The sequence below is a fragment of the Sciurus vulgaris genome (assembly GCF_902686455.1).
Source record: "Sciurus vulgaris genome assembly, chromosome: 4".
NCBI lineage: Eukaryota > Metazoa > Chordata > Mammalia > Rodentia > Sciuridae > Sciurus > Sciurus vulgaris.
In genome coordinates, this window is record NC_136464.1 from 174767872 (window position 1) to 174794296 (window position 26425).

The 26425-nt window shown below is 55.0% G+C and overlaps 1 protein-coding gene and 1 long non-coding RNA gene across 6 annotated transcripts in view; one reads left to right on the top strand and one right to left on the bottom strand.

Annotated features, from left to right (window-relative positions):
* FARP1 (FERM, ARH/RhoGEF and pleckstrin domain protein 1) overlaps positions 1–26425 on the top strand; it is a gene marked incomplete at its 3' end in the record, with an annotated part of 266728 nt that overhangs the window by 231835 nt on the left and 8468 nt on the right. For all 5 annotated transcript variants that reach the window (XM_079136884.1, XM_079136887.1, XM_079136888.1 and 2 more), the window contains exons 17-23: positions 15508–15589; positions 19692–19929; positions 22535–22665; positions 25117–25185; positions 25405–25494; positions 26109–26191; positions 26268–26380. In XM_079136884.1, coding sequence (XP_078993010.1) covers positions 15508–15589; positions 19692–19929; positions 22535–22665; positions 25117–25185; positions 25405–25494; positions 26109–26191; positions 26268–26380 — 806 coding nt within the window. The remainder of the gene's footprint in view (positions 1–15507; positions 15590–19691; positions 19930–22534; positions 22666–25116; positions 25186–25404; positions 25495–26108; positions 26192–26267; positions 26381–26425) is intronic.
* Positions 23199–24699, bottom strand: LOC306659397. The gene is made up of 2 exons (XR_013763287.1): positions 23340–24699; positions 23199–23305 (listed from the first exon to the last, which is right to left on the bottom strand). It is a non-coding gene; the product is annotated as an uncharacterized lncRNA (long non-coding RNA).

Sequence of the window (26425 nt, forward strand, 5' to 3'; positions counted from 1 at the left end):
AAAGGTGATCGATGCTCTCGGAAGGGGTCAGAGACCTGACGGCCAGAGAGGCCTTTCCACGCGGTCTTCCGGGCAGACGTGTGTTAATACAGACCCTCCGGAGGCCCAGAGCTTCTGGAGCTGTATCGCTGCTGCAGAGTCACGGGTGTGGCTGTGGGTTTGGATCATGTTGTAGAGGTCACACGCAGGAGACGCCCATGGGCAGCCCCCTGACATGGCTTCAGCAGGCTCCTGCTTTGGAGGGCACAGCCAGAGAACTTTGGAGAGCCACTTGACACATTGCATTTTAGGAGTAAATTCCACCATATTCATGGATCTGTGACCATACATCTTTAGCACCCGGCACTTACCTGTGAAAGAACATCCAGTTGCTTAAAGAGCAGCTAATATCATTTGATTCCCTTAAGGGTCTTCCTTAAGGGTTTTCCAAAGGCCATGCTTCCACCGTGTTTTACATGAAGACACCAGAAGCATGTGAAAGACTCAAAGCTAGAGAAGGAGCAGCTGGCCAACCTGAGCTCACTCGATATGACCTTCAGCGACCTTGCAACAGTGGGCCAAACCAAATAGCAGATGTTCTTTAGGGTTAGCATAAAGGTCAGCCAATCAGTTCCTCAGGTGCATGATGAGGAAGACCAGGCTTGGCAGAGACCGGAGGGGGGAGGCAGGTTGTGCATGAGCTTAGGGGGAAGCCAATGTCCCTCCATACCTGCAGTAGGGAGGCTACTCATTAAAGTCACCTGGAACCTTTAAAAAACCTTCACCAGGCAATGACATCAGCATCTCCGGAGGGTAGAGCTAAGCAGGTCTTTGCTGCAGCTTCTCTGTGATCCTAATGTGTACAGAACCTTCGCCCCGACCCATTGTAAAGAGCCCTGAGCATGGAGGAGAATTTGCCCCTTCGGACTTGCAGACCCGAGCTCGTGCCAATTCTACCCCATCTCTGAGTCACATTTGAAATCGGATAAGGAGGTTGCAGTCCATTAAAAAATGAAGAAAAGAGGAACTAAGGGTATTTGGCTAGTGTAGAAAAGACTGTAGAAAACACACCCTCCAACCATCTGCAGGCTGGTCCTGAGAGAAGGGACCAGAGTAAGTGTCTTCTCCCTAACAGGACAGAATCAAAATGAGGAGTGAAATTTCAAAGAAGCACATTGTGTCTGAAAATAGGAAGGGCTTCCTGGGGCTGAGGGAGTGCTGCCGTCTGGGTTTCTCCTGCAGAGGGCGCTGTGCCTTTCCAGAAGGTGTTTAGTGGATGAAACCCCAGGCCCGGGAGTGCATCCGGGTCACAGGAGCGTGCAGGGGCTGAGAAATGCAGATTGCCCGGCCATGCTCAGCCCTTCTGAAGCAGAACTTTGAGGGTGAAGCCCAGAGCTTTGTGTTCTTAAAGTACGTCTTGGGGTAGTTAACTGACGCTGCAGTTCCTCCAGCAGATCTTGGTTCTTTGGTTTGCATTTCACAGACTGGGTATAAGTCTTGTTTCTTCAGTCTACAAGCCTGAAGGAATAGACGAGTGAGCAAGCGGATGAATCGGTGAATGAGTGGGTGGGTGATATGGTTCAACCAGGGGTAGTGTCCCTCAGAGGGCCATAGATGATAGACGTCGTCCCCAGGGATGCTCCCAGGAGCTGCTGTGGCCCTCTCTCTGCGTCCTGACTTGAGTTGTGGCACTTGCTCTGACAGGCACTCCCATCACCATCATCCACCATCCACCAAAAAGCGGCCCAATGCTGTGGGGCCTCCTGATCTTGAACATGAACCTCCCAAACTGTGAGCTGAATAAACCTTTTCTTCATAATTAGCCTGTCTCAGGTATTTTGTTACAGGAAAGTGAAGCTTACTGATACAGTAGATGAGTATATGTCTGGATGTGTCATAGGGACTTGAACTCTTAAAGGCAGAGGCAGGCACAGAGGCAAGAGGGCTGGCTGCTTGTAGATGAGGGTGCTACATCTGGGTTAGGAGCAAAGTGCTTCTGGTTTTGGAGGACACGTGGGCCCTTAATGCCTACCCAGGGCTGGCAACCACGGCTGAGTAGAGCCAGTGAGAACAACTCACAGCAATTTTATTAAGGAAGGTGTTCACCGAGTCACTGACTGGCAAGCCGTGCACCTGTGTGCCTTGTGTGCACATGCGGTTTATATTCCTTCACTTTGCTGTGGTATGGGAACTTGCGTGGGCTCGCCTCAGGTGCAATGGCTAGGACTCAGATGCAGGCTCAGTCCACCCCAGGGCTATGTGCAGCTGTCCCTGGGCCTGGCCGAGCCTCATTTCCTCACCTGTGAAATGTGGATTTCTACCTCACAGGGCTGTTTCACAAACTAAACAAGACCATGTTTGCAAAGGGCTTGGTATGCCACCTCTGCCCAACACAGAAAGGGAGGAAGCTGACATTTTTAAATATGTTTTTTTTTTCATTTTTGAAATAATTTGAGATTGGGGGGAAAGTTGTCCAGAGGGTAGAGTTTCTGTCCACTTGTCACACCACCACCCTAGCATGTAACGTTTTATATCACCTTAGCAGATCCATCAAAACAAGGAGCCAGCATCTATACGTGGCTGTCAACCAAACTCTAGGTCTTATTCAGTGACAATATTTGCAGTCACTACTGTTAGTGGAAATGCATCTGAAGTGCACCCTGCACCAGGAGATCCCCAGAATCAAACCCACAAACGATTCATCACCACGTGTCCCTCCAACCCTCCGCAGTCTGCAATTCACCTCCCTCCACTGTCGGGGGAGATTCTGGGGAGAACACGATCAGGAGGTTTCCAGCATAGTTAGGCCCAACCCCAGTTTGGTAAACACACCTGCCCCTCTCCAGATGTCACCTTGTCCTAGGTAAATACACCTGGGCAGAGAAGATGGAAGCCCAAACCTGCTTCACTCTGGCAAAGGCCACCTTCCCCATTTCTTCAAAGACAAGGAAAACTGGTTTGGTGAGTTCTAAAAACTGGAAGAAAGGTTTTCCTTTTGAAAGCAGAGAACCGTTTACTCAGCTGTTCAAACGCTTCGGAGAATGCCACTTATGACCAATCTTGGGCATTCTCTCCAGACTTAAACTCCAGCTCTGAGTTGACTGGCAGATGTTGGGCACAGGCTGGCGGGTGGTCCCCCAGGGTGGATTAAGGCCCGCTGTGGTGGTCTCCACAGCTTGCAGATCTTCACTACCATGCAGCTTTTTCGCTGCTGTGACTAAAGGACCGGTCCAGTACAACTGTAGAAGAGAAAAGGTTTATCTAAGGGCTCACAGCTTCAGAGTCTTAGTCCATAGAAGGCTGGCTCCTTTTCTTGCTGCTCAAGGTGATGCTGAGGTTCGTGGTGGGAGAGTATAGAGGAGGGAAGCAGCTGACATCATGGTGATCAGGAAGCAGAGAGAGACTCCTCTTGCCAGACACAAATATATCTATACCCCGAGGCCACGCCCCGATGCCCCCCTCCTCCAGCACACCCCACCACTTCGGTCACCGCGCAGTTGATCCCTATCAGGGGATGAAATCACTGATTGGGTTAGGACTCTCACAACCCAGGCATTTCTCCTCTGAACTTTCTTGCACCGTCTCACACGTGAGCTTTTGGGGGACACCTCACATCCAAACCAGAACAACAGTCATACAGAGAGGCACCTGGAATAGACTGTGGGACACACTCACTTGGAAAGCACTGCAGAGCGGTAGCCAGGAGGACCAGACAGCCTGGATGCTGAGGTATCACTAAGCAGTAGGACTCGGACAAAGGGGAAGGCAAGGGAAGATCACCTGGAGTTTCAAATGTGGATAACTGATCATGAAATTAAGAGAGAAATCGAGGAAGCAAAGCAGCAGCAAGACAGGCCCGGGAAGGTGAGCTTGGCCTGGGCGGCATCGTTTTGGGGAGTCGATGACAGATTCCTCCGATGGTTGAAGATGTGAGTCGTCAGGCTGGGAAAGAAATCGGGCACAGCAGCGTGGGCACGGAAGATGTCCGCCAGAGGACCGAATGTCTGAGGAAGAGGACACTGGGACGAAAGGGGCCAAAGGCAGAACCTTCCTGATCCTTCCTGTGTGGCACCTTTTCTTCCGTAAGTGGAGAGTATGGGCCAGAGTGAGCAAAGGCACCCAAAGAAGCCACCAGAGTTCAGGAAAAAAGAGGGCTCAAGCGTTGAGGGTCCCAGAGGAGAGCAGGCGGAGCCCCCGAGGCCAGGGTGGCCTGATGGTGGTTCCTGGTACCCAGGAGCAGGCTCAGGGTGGAAGGGAGATGTGGGGGCAGAGAGGAGGCTCTTCTGGGGTGGGACACGCTCAGGCTGTAAGCAGGAATTCCACAGGGGCTACAGTTTTGTCCCCCTGACATTCGCTGCCTGAGGCAGAGTGGACATGACTGAGAGGGTCAGAAAGTTGTTTCGCCGTCCCGAGGACGTCCCACATCTTTACGGAAGCCCCAGGAACGAGCAGAAGTAAACCTCTTCCTCGTTCTCTATGCTCTTTGAAGTCTTTCAGTCTTTGCCTTGATATCATTAAAAGAAAATCGTGGGGATGTCCCCAAAAATGGAACAGAATTCCCATATAATCCATCGATTCCACTCCTAGGAATATGCCCACGAAATTGAGGGAAGGACCTCGGACAGGTAACTTGCACATGAGGGTTCACAGGAGCATCATCCACGTAGACAGGAGGTGGCGGCAGCACAGACGGACAGGCACAGGCGGCCTATCCAGAAGGTGGAATGTCACTTAGACTTTATGTGTGCAACAAGCCAGGCACAAGCGAGCAATACGCTAAGGGGCCACTTTTAAAGATCCCTAGAACAGTCAGGTTCACAGAGACAGAAAGCAGAATGGTGGTCTCCAGGGGCCCCAGGAGAGGAACAGGGAACCGGTGTTTAATGGGGACAGAGTGTCCATTTGGGAAGATGAAAGAGTCCTGGAGACAGATGTGACTGCTGCGCCGTGAGAATGTCCCTAATGCCACAGAGCTGCACGCGTGCAGCTGGTCACGACGGTGAATTTGATGCTGTGCACAGTTCATCGCAGGTTTACAAAAGCTAGGAAATCACAGGGCATCCGGTGCCCAAGGGCCTTCCTGAGCTCATCCCTACGATCCACGCTCAGCCTCAGGAGGCATTGGGATTGTGGGAGGAATCACCTCCTTTCTGTCCCCGCCAGCCTGTGTGCCAGGCCTCAGTGAGTGAAATCGTGAGGACCGCGGTTTAAAGCTAAAATCCACAGGGAGAGGCTGCTGGGCCCTCACACTGATGGGGTGGGAGTTCTTCCCAAGGGCGTTTTAATCTGAACACAGACCTCACGACCTCACCAGGCCTTGTGTTGCTGGCTGTGGAGGCCCTCTGCATCTCCCCTTACTGTGTCCCTTATTACCTGACAACCCCACGGGGCTAGGTTCTCAACAGGTTCCATTGCTCTGGTGACTCAGGAAGGGGCATGGCAGTGAGCGTCCCAGATGCTGTAGACTTCTCCTGAGTGACGGCTTTGATGTTCAGACTTCCTATCTTCTCTGGCAATTTGAAGGTGGGGTCTGCAAGGGATGGCATTAGAAGGGAGCCTGGTTTCCTGAGCTCCCCACCACACACCTGAGGTCCTGTAAGCAGGTGCTCTTCCTGCAGGCCTTTGGGGACCTCCACCACCCCTCCAAACGGAAGCTCGGCCTTAACTCAGAAGCAACCAGCTTTTCTTCACACCCAGGGTCAAAGCAGCTGCCAGGCCTTAGCCCACACCATCTCCACCCCCATCAGTCACACATGCACACACACCTTGCCTGACCCAAGGCCTGCCACCACCACCACACTCCATCTCCAGGACATGCACAAGGGTGGACAGACAGACCCCTGTGGGTGCCAGCAGCTGCAGGTGGCTTCTGCACAGCGAGGCACCAGCTGGCTGTTTGCACAGGTGTTCCCCATGGAGTGTAAGCTTTGTCCCCATCCCAAGGTAGTATCTGTGGAGTACTTCCCACACCTACCTAAGGAAAGGGTCTGATTGCTGTGTTATTTGGTAGTCCAGATCAGGATAGCCGTGTAGGTTAACTGCAGAGAATCCCTTTCATTACCAACAGTAATCATTTCTGTTCCACAGCTTTGCTCGAGGTCTGGGCGAGCCACATACTGGGGGCAAGGACCACTCGGTTTCCTTTAGAGTAGATCTAGCTGGCAGTGGTGGTGCTGTCTAGTGGGTGTCATACCCACTGCCCTCAGGCTTTTGATGTCCCGCCATTCCAGCCACGTGCATTCAGGGGGACGGGATTGAGGGCATCCCTGCTGCGGCCCCGGAATCCTGAGTCATGCCTTAACCCAGCAGTCGCTCAGCCACATTGATTTTCCCACCGTAAAATTGGTTTAGCCCATTTCAGGAGCTGTGACTCCCCTCTCCCCTTCCCTGAATTCCTGCGGCAGTCGTTGGCCTTTGTGTGTCACTGGTCACTTAGCTCCTGGAGTCTCAGGTACTTACTTAGACACTAGTCTGGCTGCTCTACCAAGGCCATGGGTGCCTCTGGGAAGGTCATTCCGTTGTTGGAATTCAGTGTGATGTTTGCTCACCTGGATGGATGGATGGGTGGGTGGGTGGATGGACAGACGGCTTCTCGTGCATAAACTGCATTGAGCTTCTCGCTAAGGCTCATATTCATGTAGTTTTAATTCCTTCCTGCCTCCTCTTCCTTCAAACTATTTTCAGACCATTTACAAATGGAAAACAGTGTAAGAAAAAGATAAAGATATCTTCAGCTGTCCAGTGGTCACTAATCACGTGGAGCAGTGTAAATATAAAGAAAATTCAGCTTCTAAGTGGAACTAGTCACATTCAGAGTGCTCGCTAGCCACGTGTGGCTGGTGGTTCCTGTGTTGGGTAGCAGATATAAAGAACCCTTCCTTCCCTGAAAGGTCTCATTAGACAGCAAGCATCTAAAGATGGAGGAGTGGGCTGAGGGCTTCACTCAGGGATAGAGCGCTTGGCAAGCACTCTCAAGACCCCGGGGTCCATCCCTAGGGGAAAAAAAGATGAAAAGGAAAAACCAGATTCCCTCTCATTGGCCCTGCTAACTCAAGGCCTGGTGCTCCAGTGTGTGACAGTGACTTGGTTTCCTCTAGGGTGTCTTCTATCGTAATAAAATTGCTTATGCCATGCCTCCAAGGCTCAAGGGGGGACATTTACGTCAAAGGGGACATGGCAACTGAGGATGGACAGCTTTTAAACTTAAACTCACATTCAAGTGCAAAGTGTGTGGCATTAATTCTAATAAACTACAATTCATGAGCAACTACTGTGTGCACACTCTGCATTCACATTACGCCAGTGCAAGTTGGCATTAACTGATCAAAGTGAAAGCCATCAATATATCGTTTTCCACATCTTCAAGAACAGGATGGCCAGCCACCACCCAAGGCCGAGTCTGTCCTGCCTCCTGTTTTGGTTAATAAAGTTTTACTGAAACAGCCACGCTCACTGTGGCGGCATCTGGCTGCATGGGCAGAGCTGAGTAGTTGCCACAGCAACTGTATGGCCACGAAGCCACGTGCGTGTGTCACCTGGCCCTTGACACAGAGGGCTTGCGGGCGCTGCCCTCCTTGGAAGTGGCCACCAGCACTCACTGTGGCTCTCGCCCTGGCCCTGGCCTGACTGCAGGAGTACGGGCGAGGCCGCAAGCCTGAGAAGGCAGCGGGAGTCTGTTCTAATCCTCCAGGAAACATCTCACGGCAGAACGACCCCGCAGGGAGGGTTCCTTCAGGGGTGGCTCCTCGCACTCGCCCTCAGAGCTTCCGTCCGCCCAAGGACTGTGGCAGAAACAGTACCACCCACGAGGGGCATTGCATGGCCACGCAGCAACACCCACGGGAGCCCCAGCAGGGTGCAGCAGGGAGGCGGAGGCTGGCGGCGAGTCGCGGCTGTGAGTCCCGGCAGGGCCCAGTCCTCCTTCCAGGCGCCTCTTCTGTCCTTTGCTTTCCCGGCAGGCCTCCTGCCCGCTTTCCGTGGAGGCTCTGGTGAGGCCAGCTTCGCTGCAGGGGAAGCAAGTTCAGCCCCGACCTCCGCGCCCTGTGGGTGTTGGGCCTGGTTCTCCTCAGCAAACGTGGGTGCCCTCCCTCCCCTCTGTCCCAAGGCAGCTTGGCGCAGACACGGACCTGGCACCCTAGGGACCTCTAAGGACGCGTGTCCCCGTCCTCTGCATTCTCAACCAACCCTGGCACGGGGACCTGGGGGGACAGAACTGCCTCGTGTCCCGTCTGACAGGACCGAGGTCTACAGAGGGCCCTGCTTTTCCCACGAGGCTCCTCCTAGGCAGTGGTCGGCAGGCCATTTCACCGTATGCCTTAGGGTTGAGGAAAAGGTGCTGCAGATTTTAATAAATGATGGGTGTCACGTCCTGCGTTCCAGACAGCGGGACGCACCACTCATAGATCAGGTCCTCGCCTCTTTACAAGAACACCACTAAGTAGATGCTGTTGTTATTTCCTCACATCACATTTGAGACCGTGAGACTCAGAGAGGGTGAGTAATTTGACAGAAGTCACAAAGCTGGTAAGGGCAGGACTGAGTTCTGACCCAGGCCGTGTAGCTACCACTGTGTCTTTAGTTGCAGATGCTTTAGGCTTGACATTTAGAGGGAAGGAGCTCCAGGAAGCAGCTTCGTAACTCTTCAGTTGTAACAAGAGAACAAATTCCCAGCTCCTCAGAGACCTGAGCCCTGAACAGAATCTAAAATAGCCACTGCCTGCTGGCGCATGCTGCTCGCGTCATCCTGACAAAGCTCACAGGCACCAGACTGCAGGGACAGGGACGGGATGCGGCACCCTTCCCTGGTTAGACACAGGGCTGCTTGAGGCAGGAGCCACCTCTGCACCCTGTGGCCGGGGCTGTGACGTCTACACTGTCTGCTGCAGGCCTCGTGCAGAGTCCTGGGGCCGGACGACCTGGCTTCCAATCACGGTTCCATCCATTTGCCACCGCGGCTTCAGCCAGGTTACTGAACCTTTGTGACATCAGCTCCTCTAATGTAACAATGATGTCTGGCCTGTGCGCATGAAGGAGAGGAGCTTGCGAGGCGTTCTAGCCATTTCTAGAACACGGTGACCTCTAGGCACAGTAGCTAACCCTTCCCATGGCTCATCCCCCGCATATGGTGCTGCCCTGCACCGAAGCCCTCCCTGTACTGACCCATCAACCCCAAGACGGCCGTGCTCTGCTTTTCTTTATGTTCAGCAGGAAAGCGGCAGGTTTGGTACAAATTCTAACGTCAGCAAGATTGTCCAGGACCTCCTGTCAATACATATTCAAACAAATACATTGTGTCCCTACCACGCGTCATCCAGTCCTGGGTGTTCGCCGGTCCACTGTGCCCTGTAACAAGGAAGCAGCCTGATGAGACTTACAGGGGCATCCAGGTAGCGTTCAGGGTCTGTCCTGCATTCTACATGTGCCCCTCGAGAGATCCCTGAGTATCCAACCCCTTTCTCAGAGCGGAAATCATCCGCAGTGTCCTGGAGGGGTTAGCAAAGGAGCCGCCGCTGTCTGTCCAGTGTCGCACCTTGGATTCCAGGGCATTGTTTAAAGTGTCTTTCTTTACATTGTCTCTTTGACCATCAGAGCTGCCTGTGACGTCATCCTTCTTTTTCTCCCTATGGAAACTGGGAATCAGAAAAGGGGAAGCTTGCCAGGGGTGAAGGCCAGGGAGAGCCTGCCTTTCCCTTTCCCTGAGGCTGTGAGGCGGTGGAGGAGCGGCCTCTGGGAGCCAAAACCTGCTCCTGGCTCTATCCAGCGCACCCGGCTGACAGAACCTTCTGGCATCATGGAAACAGCCTCTGTGGGCCCCGCTCAGTACAGCAGCCACTAGCCACGGCTGTCAAGCCCCTGAAACATGGCCAGTGTCACTCAAGACATGAATCATGACACTTGCCTTCAGTTGAGAGTTAGGTTTCAGCCCTATGTGGCTGCCAGACTGGACAGCGGGGTCCTCGAGGCCCAAGGGGAGGGACCTGGGGACTGGAGGAAGACGGTGGGTGTAATTTCCCTGCCCCTGGTGCCCTAGTGTCCCTGCACATGACGGCCTGGGCCTGCGCTGCCCTGGCGTTGCAGTCTGTGAGGTGGGTATCAGAAGTGGCCTTGCGGACCGTCCGGCTCCCTCACACCTTCTCCAGCCGGGCCAAGGCCACTTCTCTTGTTCAAAGGTGGCTTTCACTGGTCAGACAGGAGGCAGTGTGGTCTCCTGGCACACAGCTTGAGAAAATGGCAGGAAGTCAGGCTCGGCATTCAGGGGCACACGTGGCTGAATGGCTGGTGTGCACGTGGGATCATCTTAAGCTATACGTCTGCGTGCATGTGTGTTTTGAAGGCAGGAAAGACATGGCAGAGGCACGGGGCTGCCGTCACCCTCTGCCCAGAGCAGGCTTTCCACTGCCCGGCTGGAGGGACAGGGACCGTGGTTGTCGGTGACGTTTCCTCCTAAAGCATAAGCAAGCGTTGCACATCTCAGGCACCAGCAGGAGCTCGTTTCTTGGATTTTCCGCCTTATTCCTGACTACATAGCCCCTGGTGCTGGAGAGCAGGCCACTTTCCTTAGAAAAACAAAAACCATTCTTCCAGTTGCCCGAATGGCAGAGGGGTTCCTGCCAGGAGCCACCTGAGAGCTGCAGGCTCCAGGTCATTGGCCCCATTGCCCTGGCTCTTCTGCTGTTCTGACACGGGCCCCGCTAACCACAGGGTTAAACGCCAGGAAGGACACAGGGCTCTACGGGACACGTCACACCTGCCATGAGGTGGCTGGGTGGTGACTCCTCCTCTTCCTCAAGTTGACCCGAGTTCAACCTCAGAAGGAAGAAGCAGAGCTCTCAGCAGCCCAGTAGTGTAGCTGAGAGCCCGAGAGTGCAAGGGACCCTGTGCCCCCTTACCCACGGCAGGCAGGCGCCACCAAGGCCTGGCCCCAGAGGATGCCAAGCACCACCTCCTCTTGACCAGTGGAGGTGCGAATGTGAGAGTCGATGGACTTTTCCTCTGTGGGTTCAGAGGGTACGGAAGTCCATTACAGATACTGAGATCCACGTTTGTCTCATGTGGCCAACGTGACGGACGGACATATTACTGATCCGGTAGCTTTTGGACTAGCCCCGCCGCGCACCCCACACGGCAACACAGACTTACCTCACCCGTGGCTCATTCCCGAGCTGTCATTCACTTACGTAGACACACAAACATATGTAATCACAGACTTTTTTTTTCCCATTTAGAATCACAGACACTGCAGGGAATAGGAAGGATGAGGAAGCGATGCTGGCTTTGCAAATGGGGACTTGGAGACTCCAAAAACCTGGATCCATTTATCAGCAGTCAGAGGGCAAAAAACCAGATCCACTTTTCAGAGATCAGAAGGCCAAAAAACTGGATCTGCTTTTAGGGGTCAGAGGGCATCAGGACATAGAGCAGGGCGAAGAAGTTGCCCTCCAGCTCCCAGCCGAGCCTCAGGTGGCTTCTGTGTTGCAGTGAAATGAGAGGATCCCGTTTGTTTGACGAAGGGGGCGGGGATTTCTCCTGGGCTAGTTGGGAAGCCCAGCATGAGCATCCGTGCTTTTCACTGGCTGGATCGCCTTGGACCCATCCCAAGGATGGCCTCAGGCTCCTGCGTTCTGGAAACTGCCCCCCAACACCCACACCAGGGAGAACACCTTGCAGGGCAGTCAGGCTTATTGGACAAGTGGGAGATGGCATTGTCACTGAGGTCTGCAGCCCACTGTGAACTCTCATGTCGGATTCCGAATGATTTTGTGTTGACCTGGGGCTGGGAACGAGAACCAGAGAACACGGCGGTGGTCTCTCCTGGCTGGCTTGGCCTACCTGCAGCCTGAGAAGGTGCTTCTTGGCTGTCAGAGACAAAATGCCACTACCAGGCCTCCTCCTATCTCCTCTGAGGGACTGATGGGGGCCAGGCCCACAGCCCACCCTCCTAGACAGTAGGCACAGGTCGGGGGTCACCCAAGGCAAATCGTCTCCTTCCTGTCCTTTTCTCCTTCCTGTTGCTTGGTCAGTCGGCTGCTACGCGCTGACCGGCTCAGCGAGTGAAGCATTTGAACAAGGTGGGAAGACTTGGAAGTTCATGGTGTGCCTCTGTGCTTGTGTGTGTTCGGTCCTGTGCTGGGGTCACGTGCAGTTACTCCTGGGGGTACATTAATCATGTCGCAGGGGTCAGAGGGTAGCATCTGGGTGCGGTTTTCCTAAGTAAAATTGTCAAAAGAATTTCCATCTTTGTCGCTGCATGGTAATTACCCAGACAACAAATATGTGGCCCTGCCTTCCGAACAAGGACCCCTTTCTTGTGGGGTTAACATCCACAGGATGTTGTGGAAGAGTTATAATTACTTTTTCATGTTCCCGATAATAAAATGACCTTTTAGCTGCCCGTAGTAAAATGAACGCCTTGCATTTGTAGACTCGGTGGCAGTGACTTAGAGGAAGTCAGACACGAAGGTATTTCCACGTGGCGGTAGCATTTGGGTTTGGTCCCCAGCCCCATAGGACGTGTTTGGACCACCCAGGGCTGGGGCTCGCAGTGTGACCCGGGTCGGGGGGGACAGACTTGCTTACTGTTTGCAGACACTTCAGAGCCCTGCCTGCTCTCAGCATGGAGCCACGCCCCCTTGAAATTTGGTGCTCTTGTCTCCTTGGCGCAGGGGACGGTGCCACCGACCAGAGCCTTTCTCCAGCACAAGCCCAGGTGCGGAGGACCTGGGGAAGCAGGTGTGGCTCTGATGGCCAGCAGGTACAGGAAGGAGCGTCCCCTGGAGTCCAGGGCTTTTCGCATCAGAGGCTTCCCTTTAACAAATAGTTGGCAAAAGAACAGAGGAAGTGAGAGAAATGAGCCTGGCTTCCAGTCTTGCTCTCCGCCACCCTCCCCAGCGTCCTTCCAGCTTTGTCTTGTCCTGGGCGGTGCTGGCTGGAGAAGGGAGGCACTTGTTGCCAATGGCGTCCAGCAGTCGCCCCCTTCTCCCCGGGCTGGCTCAGTCCCGCTACTCTCAGTGGATAACCACGTCCCATGCTTTGAAATGCAGAGCCGCCTTCTGGGTGAGGTCGCCTGGCAGGCCCACTGGGAAACTCCTGGGCCAGTTATTGAAGCCCAGGTTGTTGCTACCTGACCACATCCATCTGGCTCCCTGGCCAGGTTCTGAATGGAAGATCCACCTTGCTCAGGAGTGAGGGCAGTGGGGAGAGGAGAACGTCCCAGCCTTGGGAAGGCTGCAGGAGCTGTCCGGGTGTGGCAGGGCAGGTGTCTCCACAAAGCAGAAGACGTGCCCAGGCCGGCTTCCCATCCACTCGGTTCCCTCTGCGGAGAGCTGAAGTGGCGGAGCACTGGCCGATCACCAGCTTAGCCCCGTCACATGCAGGGGTCAGCAAAACGGCCCAGTGATAAAGTGCTCAGCAGCGGCATGGCTCAAACGCCATGCTGCCTCAAGCCCAATGGGGTAGGTCCACAGCAGTGGGCTGTGGATGGTCACCAGGGAGACCAGGGTCCATGGAACACGCTGGAACAAATCTCAGCGACCCTGTTCTGGGGGAGAATTTGATCTGCTGACTGGGGACGAGGGAGAGGGACACGTGGGAGATAATGGAGGTTTCTAGCTTGGGGTAGAACAGTTGCACCATTAAGAAAAATGTAGGAAGAGGGTTGGGTCTGGGAAACGAGAGCATGAATGCTGGGGGTCATTTGTGTAGAACCCTCCGGAAGGTCTGAGAACCTGCATTGATAGCTATACAGAGAACTTTGGGTGTAGATTGGGATCTCGAATTGAAACCAGGGAGCCTAGGAGGACATCTTTCCTTTGTCCTACACGAAGATGGCCACCAATGGAGCCCCAAAGGACGCAGACATCTCAGGAGTAGTACAGAGAGGAGGAGGTGGCTGAGGGGACTGGAGAGCTGAGCTGGAGGCAAGTGAGGGCAATGACAGAGAAAGGCTGGTGGGCACAGGGGGCCACCAGCGGGAGACTCAGTGGCAGGGACAGGGCTTGGCCCATAGCTGAGCCATGTCAGGGAGTGCAAGGATAGGATTTGAGTTTGAGCGGAGAGGAGGATGGTGACCAGCGGCCAGGAGGAAGAAAGACGGGGGAATTCCACATGGGGCAGAGAAAGGGCCAGGCTAGAGGAAGGCCGAGGAAGTGGAGGACCGGCAGGGCCGGGCCTCTCTCTACTTCCGAGGAGCTTGATGGCTCCCTGTCACGGGACGTGCACTTGGGCCTGGCTACAGCCCGCAGAACAGCGAGTGCTGTTGATCACCCAGCGTGTGGAGCCAGCGGGGAGCGAGGGACGGCCCGCCTTCACTGCACCAGCCTGTCCACCTCTTGGCCTTGCTTGATCATGCCTGTGTGTGCCCCTGCCCTCTGCTGGTGCCCTGAGATCCTCAGTGAACCAGAGATGGAGGCACCACATGGGGCCTCCAGCACCCGACGGAGGGCCCCTTCTCATCGCAGGGCTACTAGCTACTGCACATGTCTGTGCATCACCAGAGCCACCTCTCTTCAGCTGCTGCCCTTCTGTTCCCTGTGAACACCTCTGAAGCCCAGAGCTCAGAGTTTATTGGCGTTTAGTTTGTATACTTCATCCTGCTCTTATCAGTTGGCTCTGGCTGTCCTAAAGGGCCAGCCTGCAGATATCCACCAGAGTGATTGTTTTTTAATCTGGGAAAATCTTTCCTCATAGCCACCACATGGTGGCTATAGATGCCAACTCCAAAGCCTGACTACCCCGGTGAAAGCCAAGTTTGCTGCCTCGTGGTAACAGGCGTTGGACCGTGTAGTTTCTCTGTGCCTCAGTGTCCCTAGCTATAAGACGAAAGCTATCAAAGACCCACCTCGTGAAGGTGCTCTGAGTGGAGGATCCTTACTGGTCATCGTCTGGCACGTGGAAGAGTCAGGAAACGGTCACTAATATCGTCTTCTCTCTGCTGTTCACGTCCCTGAATCGTCAACACAGCTGTAGCACTGAGCTATAGAAGCATGACTGTATATGCTTCCACGGGGCACCCAGCTGTGTGCACATCTGGAGAGGCCGGCCCCTCCCGGGTCCCTCTACTTGCCACCGGTCCTGCCCCCTCCAGGAGTGGGCCTCCTGCATTGTCTCAATTACGTTTTACCCTTCCCAAGGGCTTTCCAGACAGTTCTTGGCTTCAGGCTGAGGGCCCTTGGGAACAGAAACCTCAATCCCGGGGCTGTCTTGCTTCCTGCAAGCCTTATCCCATCTCCGGGCTACCGTCAGCGCCGAGTCAGTGACGGCGAGTGTCCTCCAGGCTCATTGTGGGGATGGAAAGCAATTAAAGTGAGATGAACCTGAAAGGCCAGAGCTTGGTTCCACCCTCCTCCAGAGCACAAGCGGAAGACTCGTCTGCTGAACGAGGACGGGGACTTCAAAGCCCCCTTCCAGCAACACATCCTGACCCCAGGAAAGTGCAGGGGACCCCTGGGGAGGCACCAAGGGTGGCTTCTTGTGACCAGGACGGGCACCTGTTCCCACTGCTAACGTTTGCTACTGAACCTTTGCTCTCAGGGAAGGCCGCTCCAACGCCCACCTCAGAGGAGATCACCAAAGAATCGGCGACATCATGCTGAGGAACGTTCAGGGCATGAAGGTGAGCTGGGTGCTTGGGGTGGGCAACACTCTGGCATGGGGCTGGGCTGCCCCAGGCCCCGGCAGCCAGCCCTGCTACAGGCACATTGTCGACCCCACTGCGGACGCTGGATGCAGAGCAGCCAGGGCTGATGGTCTGGGTAAACTTTATTCCAGGCTTTCTAGAAGTCATTTGGAGGAAGCGTTTCCAGTAGATCTTGGTTTGTTTGTTTCAAAATCTTTGCATTGTACCCAGAACAACAGGTATTTTTTTTTTTTTTTTATGAATAGATCATTCAAAACATTTTTGAAATAGCAGACAAAAAACACTAGTTGACTAGCTCATTTTCATTTGGTTGTTGTGGTTTCTTCTACTCATGACAAAATATCAGCCATGTAGGGATTCCAGTAAATCGTGTGACTTTAGATCAGCATGCAAGGATGTGTGTGTACGCACGTGCGTGCACAGGCTGGTTTGTTGTGTTTTGCGGTGTTGGGATTAACCCAGGGCCTTGTGCATGCTAGGCAAGCAGCCTGCCACTGAACTAACCCTCCAGCACTTTTTATTTTATTATGAGTCAAAAGTCTTACGGTGCTGCTGAGGCTGACCTTGAATCTACCATCCTCCTGCCTCAGCCTCCCAAGTAGCTGGGCTTACAGCTATACCACCATACCCAGCTTAACCAATGTATATTTTTAATCATCCAGCAGTATCTACAATGAATGTACACTTGGAGAAGTCACCAAATATTAACTCTACCATATATTTGAAAACTGTCCCTTCTCATCTGAGATTTTTATGTTTTCATTTTCATTTTTGACCCATTAATAATTTCTTTACCATAGAATGTTTTGGCTCATACAACTTATCTGTTGAACACATCTGTTTGCATTTTAATCTTCCTGCTTTGCAATCTTCCTATATCTCAACCACCCAGAGCCTAATGACCTTAGTAACTAATAACTGACCAAAGAAAGCAGTGACCCCTCAGAAGGCAGGTGCTACCTGCCAGCACTTGTGTATGCAGCCATCCATGGCTACTGACCATCCAGCTAGTACTAACTGAACACCTACTACATAGAATACCCTCAGAGGGAAGCTACCGTTGGAGCGTGAATGAATTCCCCTGAATAATTTGGTCAAGGCGTTTTGATAGGATCAAAAGCTACTCAAGATATTTCCTGTTGTCTGTGTCGTTGAGGTGCTGGGGCTTGAACCCAGGGCCAAGGACATACAGGGCAAGCCCTCCACCACCGAAATCCACCTCAGCCCTCCCTGTGGCCACTTTCTCTTAACAAAGATCAAGATGCTGCTTACCGCTCCTCCACTGTGCACTTGTCCAGCCTGTTCAGAGAGCATCAGGTGCAGCTGTGGGCAGCAAGAGAGAAGCCACGGGAGAGAGCAGGACCGCAGGCTCCTGCACAAACTAAGAAAGGCGAGCGGGATCTACGACGTCCCGCGGCTGGAGTCCCAAGCGAAGCCACGATACTCAGAGGTCACAGTGACAGGCGCCTTTTCTACGCTCCATGCAAGGTCTTTAAAATAGTTTAGAGTGGGGTTAGAGTTACAGAACCGTTAAGCAGGAAGTCCTGGTATTGCCCCAACTCAATTTCCACTCCTGACAACACCTTGCACGGTGTGATTCGCCTGCTACTGAGGACCCAGTACTGACAGCTGTCATCCCCGAGTCCAGCGGGCCTGAAGTCTCGGCATTTACATTGTTAAGTGTTGGCAAGTGTTCGGTGACGCGGCGTCAGGTGGCTTCGCCGCCCTGACAGCCCCCGTGCTTCGCCCACTCAGGCCGCCCAGCCCAGCTACCTCCAACGTGTCGGTGGCTCTTCCTCCCTGAGAATGTCCTCAGTGGGAGCCCCGCAGGACTGGCCTTTCCAGGCTGGCCTCTTTCGCTTCTCCTCCGTCGTGATCCTCTTTCCTGAGGCCTGAAGCCCACCAGGGGAGGCCCCTCCAGCAGGCCTAGGCTCTGCCTCGGGCCCTTGGGCAGCAGCGGGGTCTGCCCGGCTCTTCCTGCACCCGTGGGGACCGTTCCCAGCACCTTGCTGTTCCCCAGCTGCCCTCTGTGGCCTTCTTGGGTTGTTTGCCGAGTGCCCACCGCTGCTGCCCTGCCTCGAGCTGCCCGCTGCCCTCCTCTCTGCTGCCAGCAGCACCTGGCCTCTGCTGCCCTCCTCCCGGGTCTCGGGGGCTGGCGCTCTTGCCCGCCTCAGCTGTGCTGGCATCTCAGCACTCCGCTGACACCACGTGTTTACACCGAGCTCTGCAGTCAAATAAAAATAGATTGGGGATCAGTAGAGCCGCTGGCGACCTTTTTAAGGACTGGGTCAGAGGACCGCCGTGCAGCCAGGGGTGGAGCCCAGGCCTTGCATGCACTGACCCTGGCCTGGTTCAGTCCAGCACCCTTCCCCCCAAAATAAAATAAGGGATGGGTCGGCTTATTTTTTTTTTTTTCCAAATTGTGTTTGTTCTTGTTTGTTTTAAAGAATTTCCATCAAGCATATAGAAGGTAGCAGCAGAAGGCTGGAGAAATGTAGAAGCCCAGGTTAGCACTTCTGTCCAAATGCTGAGGGTGCTGTCTGGGGTGCCGTCTTTCCTGCCGTGAGCACGCACACACGCACACACTCAGGAAGGCCGTGTGATAGGTGCGCCCAAATAAGCTTTGTGGAACGTACCAACGCCAGCTTCCTGGTGCTGAGACTGAGCCCGTCACTTGGGACATCACCCTTGGGGCGGAGGGGAGAGGGCTGGCAGCGCCCCCCTGCTTCTGTGCAACCTTCCGTAGGATCTCTCCTTCAAAAAACAAAGTCTGGAAATAAACCTCTCGGGGGAGTCATCAGAAAAGGGCCAACACAGGCAGGTGCAGCATTGAGGGCAGAAGGACAGAGGAGTGGAAGTCAGGGAAGGTTCTGGAACAGGGAATGTTCTGCTCAGGGGCTTCTGAGCAGGGGACATCGTGTGCGGCGTCTGGCACCCTCACATGCAGGTTGGCCAGCGGGTGGCCTGGGGTGGGCAGCGAGTCGAGGCTGGCCAGCTCAGAGGATCGCATCCTCAGCTTCGTGCGTCCAGGGGCACTTGAGAAAGGGGCATGGAGTCCCAGCAGTGGGTGACACTGGGCAGACAAGGCCATGTTCTCAGGGAAGAGGCAGACAGCAGGTCTGACGTGTTCAGGTTGATTGATCGGACTTTGGGAAGTGTTCAGAGGAAGAAGAAATCTGGACGTTCTGCAGGATCTTCTGTCCTGGGACGGTTGTTGGTAGCACTGACCCCAGAGTCAGAGGGTACACAAGGCGGCCCGGACGAGGCAGGACGAGCAGGTTTGTGTGGACACATGGCTTCCAGCTCCTTAGGAGCGTGGCAGCAGCCTGTCGCTGAGGCAGGACTTGCCCTGGATTAGAAATCGAGGCTTGGGGGCACCTGCCACCTGGAGCAGAGTAAGCTGGTAGTGGAGGAAGTGGCTCCGGCAGGTGCTTGGCTATTTCATGAGTGAATGAGGTGAGACAGACTGAAAGGCATTTCCTAAACTGCTTGATGCTCAGTGAATGTCCCTGGTCAACTGTCATCCTAAAATATTTAGAAGCATCCACGGCCCCACCCCTCAAGGACCCCCTGTATGCAAACTACCCCTCAGTTTCATCAGTCTCTTTCTAAAAAGGACAGTTATGTCTCTAACATTACCTGCCTGCACTTATTTTACGGTGCAGAGGTTTTGAGCATTTTCTGTGGGAGGTGTTTTTGGGGCACTTTACCAGTAAGCTACACCCCAGTTCTTTTTAACGTATTTTGAGACAGGGTCTAGGTGGCCCAAGCTGGCCTTGAACTTAAGACCCTCCTGCCTCAGCCTCCCCTCCTCGCTGGGCTCCCAGGCATGCACCACTGCATCCAGTGCGTGTGTATTTTAAACTGCTTAGAACTTCAAGGAGCTTCGTGTTTCATGCTCAGAACATCACTGAAATAGTGAATTAAGTAGTGAAGTAGGGAAACTGAAATTTGGAGAGATCAGATGAGCGCGCTGACGTAATGCGTGCAAAGGTGCCCTTCACTTCCACAAGCCAAACTGGGCTGGACGCCAGAGGTGCTGGTTCGCTGCTCAGGACGCCCCCTCTCGCCCCACAAGCACCTGGCGGCGCATCTCTGGACGCACGGCGAGGCGCTGGAGGCGCTGGAGAACGCCATCAGGAGCTCGCGGCGCCTGGAGCTCCTCTGCAGAGACTTCGAGCTGCAGAAGGTGTGTTACCTGCCGCTCAACACCTTCCTCCTGCGCCCGCTGCACCGGCTCATGCACTACAAGCAGGTCCTGGAGCGGCTGTGCAAGCACCACCCCCCCAGCCACGCCGACTTCAGGGACTGCCGAGGTGAGCTGCCTGCAGGCCTCCGTCCGCCCCTCTGTCTCTGCGTAGGAGGTGCTGCTCCTCCTCCCCTTTTGCACACATTCCTTCCTTTGCACCTGGGGACATCCACTTAGAATGGCTTCCACCTGTGTGGGTGAAACTCCGTGCTCCTACCTGCCACCGAAGCCATGTCACAGATCCTCTTGCTTATTACCACTGAGCATTCATAGTGTGCCCGTCACTGTAATAAGCCTTCCCCTGAATTAACTCTCCACCTCCATCACCAGCCTGAGGCATGAGTGAGCTCATTTTACATATGGAGACTACTGACATCAGAGAGGGTAAGGAATCTGTCCAGAGCCACACAGCTGGGAAGTAAATGGTATGGAACCTAGATCACCCTACCCTACTATCTCAGGATGACGACGGTACCCACTTAATGTACCCAGGCCAGGCGTGGGGCCAGGCGTGAGGCCGACCTTCTCACCTTTGCTCCTTTAACAGTCCCACTTGACAGATAAGGAAGCAGGGGTCAGGAGAGGAAGGGACCTGGGAGGGCCCCTCAGTAGAAGGTCCGAGCTGGTGCTCCAGACGTGCTCGTCCCATGTTACATGCAGTCTGTCGCCCTTCATGCTCCCTGGCCTTGACCCCAAGTCCCTTGAGGGCCAGGGCTAGTTGTTGAGTCCCCTCCACCCTCCAGCCAGGGCTGTCCCCAGAGGGGCCCTTGGAGGTGGCTCTTGAGTGGATGGCCTGAATTTGCATGTCGCTTGCACATCAGGGCCCCTTCCTCTTGCCTGACGTCCGAGACACCTCCCGTCTCTTGGGCTACCTGTCACTGCCTCCAACTAAAATCTAAACCTTCTCAGATCAGCACCCAGTTCCTCCTGCCCTGGATCCACACAGCTGCGGGTGCCTGTGGGAGGGCGTTGTGGACGCGATCCTGGCCCTCAGAGCACCTGAGGTGATGTGGGGTGAGCAGGAGCCCGGGGAAGGGGTGTCCACTGTTAGGATAAAGTGTAAGTAGGCGATTTCCAGGATACGGGGAGGGTCCAGAGAAGAGAATTGGGAACAGCACAAATTCAGGAATACCCAGGCCTGAAGGAGAGAGAACTCATGGAACATTCCAGAAAGCAGAAGTGCTGTGTGCCCTCAGTGTGGAACGCAGAGGAGTGGGGCAAACCCAAGGTGGGACATGAGCAGGGCCCAGATCCACAGGGTTCTGTAACCCGCGAGCCTGAGGAAGCAGCAGAGGGGAGGCAGGAAGGCTCTGGGGAGGGACTGGTGGGTCAGCCCGGCTCTGGCCAGTCCTCCTGATGATCCCTCCAGATGGTCTTTTTGAAGGCAGCTCCATAGAAGACGTGGCAAAGTGAGGATGGTGGGGACCCCTGGAGACGAGCAGAGGTGTCTCCTGATGCCATGGTTCGCTCTGGACTGTGGGCCTTTGAAGCCAGCCACGTGTGCAGCATGGTGGATCTTATCCTGCCTCCCGGTCACCACCAGCACCCCTCGGCCTTCCCTGCAAATCCGTCCTCACCCAAAGCCTCAGCTTGCGCCTGGCCTCACAGTTGGAGTGGCCTCGCCCACCTTGTCCTGGTGTCCTGGTATTGCCAGTCGCTGTGCCAGGGCAAGATGACTGAAGGCCCCTCCCAACCCCGAGGGCCCCACAGAGGTGTCACCCAGGAGAGGGAGGGGACACTGGGACTTGCACTTGCCATCCCTGGTAGATGTGGCGTCTTTGTTCTATTTTTTTAAATGACCCCTAATGGGAATAGTTTGTTCTTGATCATTAAATAGAAAAACGAATTTGTTACCTCGCTCGAAACAAGCGCGCCTCAGTGAGGGGAGCGTAGGCACAGGTGTGCCCAGGGCTGCTCCTGGCGCAGCGCCCGAGAGCACCGCAGGGCCAGGGTGGCCTCCCTTCCTCTCCAGGCCTCCTCTCCCACCCCCAGCACTGGTGCCCAGTAGGTGGGAGGATCTGAAGACGGAGGAGACTCTAGGCTTTGTCACGCGGCTGGGACGCGGCCGTCTGGTAAGCCGGAAGTGCTTGATTCTGTCGGAGGAGAAAGCAAGGCTGCCAGCGGCCCTTCCAGAACTGCGTGTGGGAGGAGGCCCTCAGGGTCCCGGAGACTGAACTGCCACTGCGGGCTGCGTGCCCCGAGCGTGTGGTGGCTGGCACTGGCCGCTCCTCCGGCTTGTCACAGTCGCTCTTTGCGCCCATCTTGGTGTGAGTCCCACGGAAGGAAGAACGGGTGCGCTGGAGGCAGGTCCCGGGCGTTAACCAGGCCCTCCGGGAGCGCAGGCTGGCTTTCCCCGCTCCTCCCGGCCTCTGCCCTCGCCGGGCCCTGCTCTCCCAGGAAAGAGGCAGAACCCGGGGCCCCTCATTCCCGTGTCTTTCCCCCCGATGGCCACGAGTCCTTCAAACAGAAGGGCAGCTCTGAGCCACATGGCCATGCCAGGTCCTCTGCCTTCCCAAGGCACTCAGGGGAGACCAAAGTCAGCAAATCGTCCTTGGGGTGAGACCCTGGGTTTCTGCGACCAGGCAGCAGCAGTGCTGTCCCTGGCTCTGGAGGGTCATGGGGAGAGTCCCTGGGCTGCCACTCACCCCAGCACTCTGTGCTTCCCCCGCCAGCTGCGTTGGCAGAGATGACAGAAATGGTGGCGCAGCTGCACGGTACGATGATCAAAATGGAGAACTTCCAGAAGCTGCACGAACTCAAGAAGGATTTGATTGGCATCGACAATCTCGTGACTCCCGGGAGGGTAAGCGGAATGGGTTGGAGGGAACGCCAGAGAGAGGCCTGGGGCCTAGAACTTTCTGACTGTGGACACTCTGAGTTAGAGTAGCCTCCTCCTGCCACAGGGGACCCCTGGGCAACGCTGTGAACTGACAGCGACATTCAAAACCTGTGCTGGGAGGGGAGAGAGCACTCCTCTGACCTCATAGTCTGTGTCTTCTTATTCGTTTCTTGATTACTTTTCTCTATCACATTCCAGGGAGGATTTAAGACAACTTGTTTTGTTCTGTTTTTATTTTAGATAAATGAGGAACTGAGGGTGTAACTTAGTAGTAGAGCCGTTACCTAGCATGCATGAGGCCCCGGTTCAGTCCAGCACCAAAACAATCAATCAATCAATAGCTTAGTGAAAATGGAAGATGAAGAAGAATTGGATAAAATGGTGATAAAAAGCAGAGAAGTTGTTAGTGCATGAAAGTGTACTATAAAATCCCATTCGAATATGATAAGTATTTTTAAAACATACAATTTTATATGCGTAATTTTTATTCAAGATCCAAATGACATTTGAAACAATTCTGGGAGAGATAGGAATTCACTTGTGCTATTAACCTGCCCGTACCCAGCACCCACCATGAGAAGCAGGTCATTATCAACGGGCGGAGCTTCCAACACACACACACACACACACACACACACACACACACACACACACTCCCACTCCCACCAGACCAGGGGAGTAGACAAGATGGGGGAAAGCCTGCTTTTTTCATTTCCCTTCTCAGGAAGCAGTTATTGCTCAGGAACCAAAAATGTGTATTCATTTGCTGCATCTATCAGATTCCTCTGGGATCTTGGTCCCTGTGTCTCTCCCATTTCAACCCCGTATCCCCCAGGCCCAGGCCTCTGCTCTGCTGCACGCTGACCCTCAGGACAAGCACCTGAACGCTTGCTCATGAGCTTGCGGGCTCATCTAGGTACCTGCCTCGGAAATGTCAAACCCGGGAGGAGCACAGGGGAAGTTCCCTGGCCTCGCACAACATGGACCCAAAAACAAGTTGCAGGAGACTCGTCAGGGTTCTGGGGTGGGCGCTGGGTGGAGATGAAGGTGGGGTTCGCCCCTGCTCTTCCGGGGAGAGAATTCTGCCAGGCCTCAGCACATCGCAGCCTCATCTCCCATCCACGTGGACAGCCCCGTGGAATCAACGTGATTTTATTTAAACTGAACACTATAAGGTATGAGCTAATTAGGCTACACCGTGAACAAAGCATTGATAAAGCCTTCTCGTTTGGGGGGAATGGTTTCAAATTCTGGCTGCAGCAGAGCTAGGACGATGGAACGTAGGGAGGGGAACTTATCCTCGCCCTCATGGGTCAGTAAGATCAGGAGGTTTGTTACATAAGAAGACGTAGTAACGGTGTCTTCCGTCCCCCGCCAGGCTTGTGGAGGGGACTGGGCATGCCCTCGAGCGTTACTGGCAGTGCCACTGCACATCATGTTGAGCATCGTAAGCCTTCCCCAGATGGTGCTGCCACCCACTGGCTGGCCAGCTGGTCTTGGGCAAATTTCTCCATCATTCTGCTCCTCAGTTTCCTTCCCTGCAAATGGGAATGGCAATATTGAACTTCAGGCTGGTGTGTGGAGCACACGCCATGCAGGCAGAGGTGAAGCTGGAGTTGGGGTGCTGCTTACCAGCACCACCTCGCTTTCAGAAGCTCTGGCACCCCAGGCCACCTCCCTTTCTCATTGCTTCAAGTCAACCCCGAACAAATCGGGAGCAGTATCATGGGCTCAGGGAGAGCGAGTTCCAGGACTAGCCTGCAGTGAGGATCACACGGACCATCGTGCTTGGGAGAGTCTGTGCGTTTTGTATCCCAAAGTGACCGTTAGCTGGGCGTGGTGTAGTCCCAGCTAGTCGGGAGGCTAAGGCAGGAGGACTGCTTGAACCCAGGACTTCAAGGACAGCCTGGGCAACATGGACTCCATCCCCAAAAAAGAAAAGATGGCTCTTTGTTTTTCCAAGTGCCTGCTCTACACAGCACAGTCTCTGCCTCATGGATTGGGAAGTGTGACCGGGGGTGCGGAGTTCCGTGGTTCTCTGGTTTCTAAGAACCAGAGTTGTAGCTCATGGAGAAGATTCCTGTCTTCCCAGTCCCTAGCTGCCACTCTGTGCAGTTGGGGGTCCCTGTCATCTCCCTCGTGGTGGGAACTGGGGTGGTCCTCATCCTCAGACCTGGGGCTCCCTACATGTGAGCACACACCTGCCTGCTGACCTCAACTCCAGGGTCCTGTGAGGCTCAGCGGGTAGGGCACCTGCCCTGCAGGCTCCTGGCAGACAGAGATGCGTAGTGGCAGCTTAGCGTGGCCGCTGGGACGCGGTAACTGAGCACTCTAACTCAGTGGGTCGGGGCCGCGGGCGCCAGGAGGCCCGACCCCCTTGCGCTCTCGGTACCCCTGGCTTTGTCTGCTCCGCAGGAGTTCATCCGCCTGGGCAGCCTCAGCAAGCTCTCGGGGAAGGGGCTCCAGCAGCGCATGTTTTTCCTGGTAAGTGGTGAGAGCCGTCTGTCCTCACGATGGCCCGACCCAGGTTGGTTATCACAGGGCTGGTAGAGATGACCAGGCTGGGCCGCCGCCACCCATGCGGGGACCCTGGCAGGCAGGAAGAGCAGCTCCCTGGGTTTCCTGGAGACCGGGGAAACGCGCCGCGTGCCCTGTTGGTGTCGGGCAGAGCCCGCTCACACGCCACTCCACTTGTTCCTCTAGTTCAACGACGTCTTGCTGTACACCAGTCGGGGGCTGACGGCCTCCAATCAGTTTAAAGTCCACGGGCAGCTGCCGCTCTATGGCATGACGGTGAGTGTGTGGCACGGGCAGGATCGGGCACTGTTCCTGGCTGGGTGGGAAGAAGCAGGAGCCGCTGATGGGAGGAGCCAAAGGGCGAGGCTGGACAGGAAGCGCGGGGCAGGCCCCTCCTCGGTGGAAGCCTGGGCCCGAAGACCAGTGGCCCTCCATTCCTGCCCTGTCCCCTAGAGTGGCCTTCTAGGGCTCTCCTGGCAGGGACGCTGCCCCTCCTCCTGCTCATGGGATGCCATGAGTGGTTCCTTCTAGACCCACCTAGAGGCCTGCTGCCTGGGCCCTGTGGTGTGAACTTGCCCCTCCAGCCTGCAGGGTAAGTTCACACCACACACAAGGACAGGGAAGTCCACTGAGCAGGGGCTGGACCACTTGTTCCCAAGGAGTGCCAATGGCCAGGGCCCCCCCGGTCAAGCAGGTATACATGAGGCTGCAGGATTGTGGCCTTGGCTCATGGCGGCCTCCTCAGGAGTGGGCAGAGAGGTAGGTGGGCTGGGCTCCTCCGGCCCCACGCTGTTTTCTGCCTTCAGAGTGGCCTGGTCGTGTTCAGTGAGCGTCTGAAAATATCCCAGGCATCTCACTGCTTCAGTAACACGACAACCCTTGCCCCACAGATCGAGGAGAGTGAGGACGAGTGGGGGGTGCCCCACTGCCTGACCCTTCGTGGCCAGCGGCAGTCCATCGTCGTGGCCGCCAGGTAACTCTGGAACCTGACTGCTGTCTACCTTGGACCTGCCGAGGTCTGAGAAGCTGACGCCCCTCTCTGTCTTCAGTTCTCGGTCCGAGATGGAAAAGTGGGTCGAGGACATCCAGATGGCCATTGACCTGGCAGAGAAGAGCAGTGGCCCCACGCCGGAGTTCCTGGCCAGCAGCCCCCCTGACAACAGTAAGTGGCGGGGACACCGCCCAAGCCCACGGCCACAGGTCACCG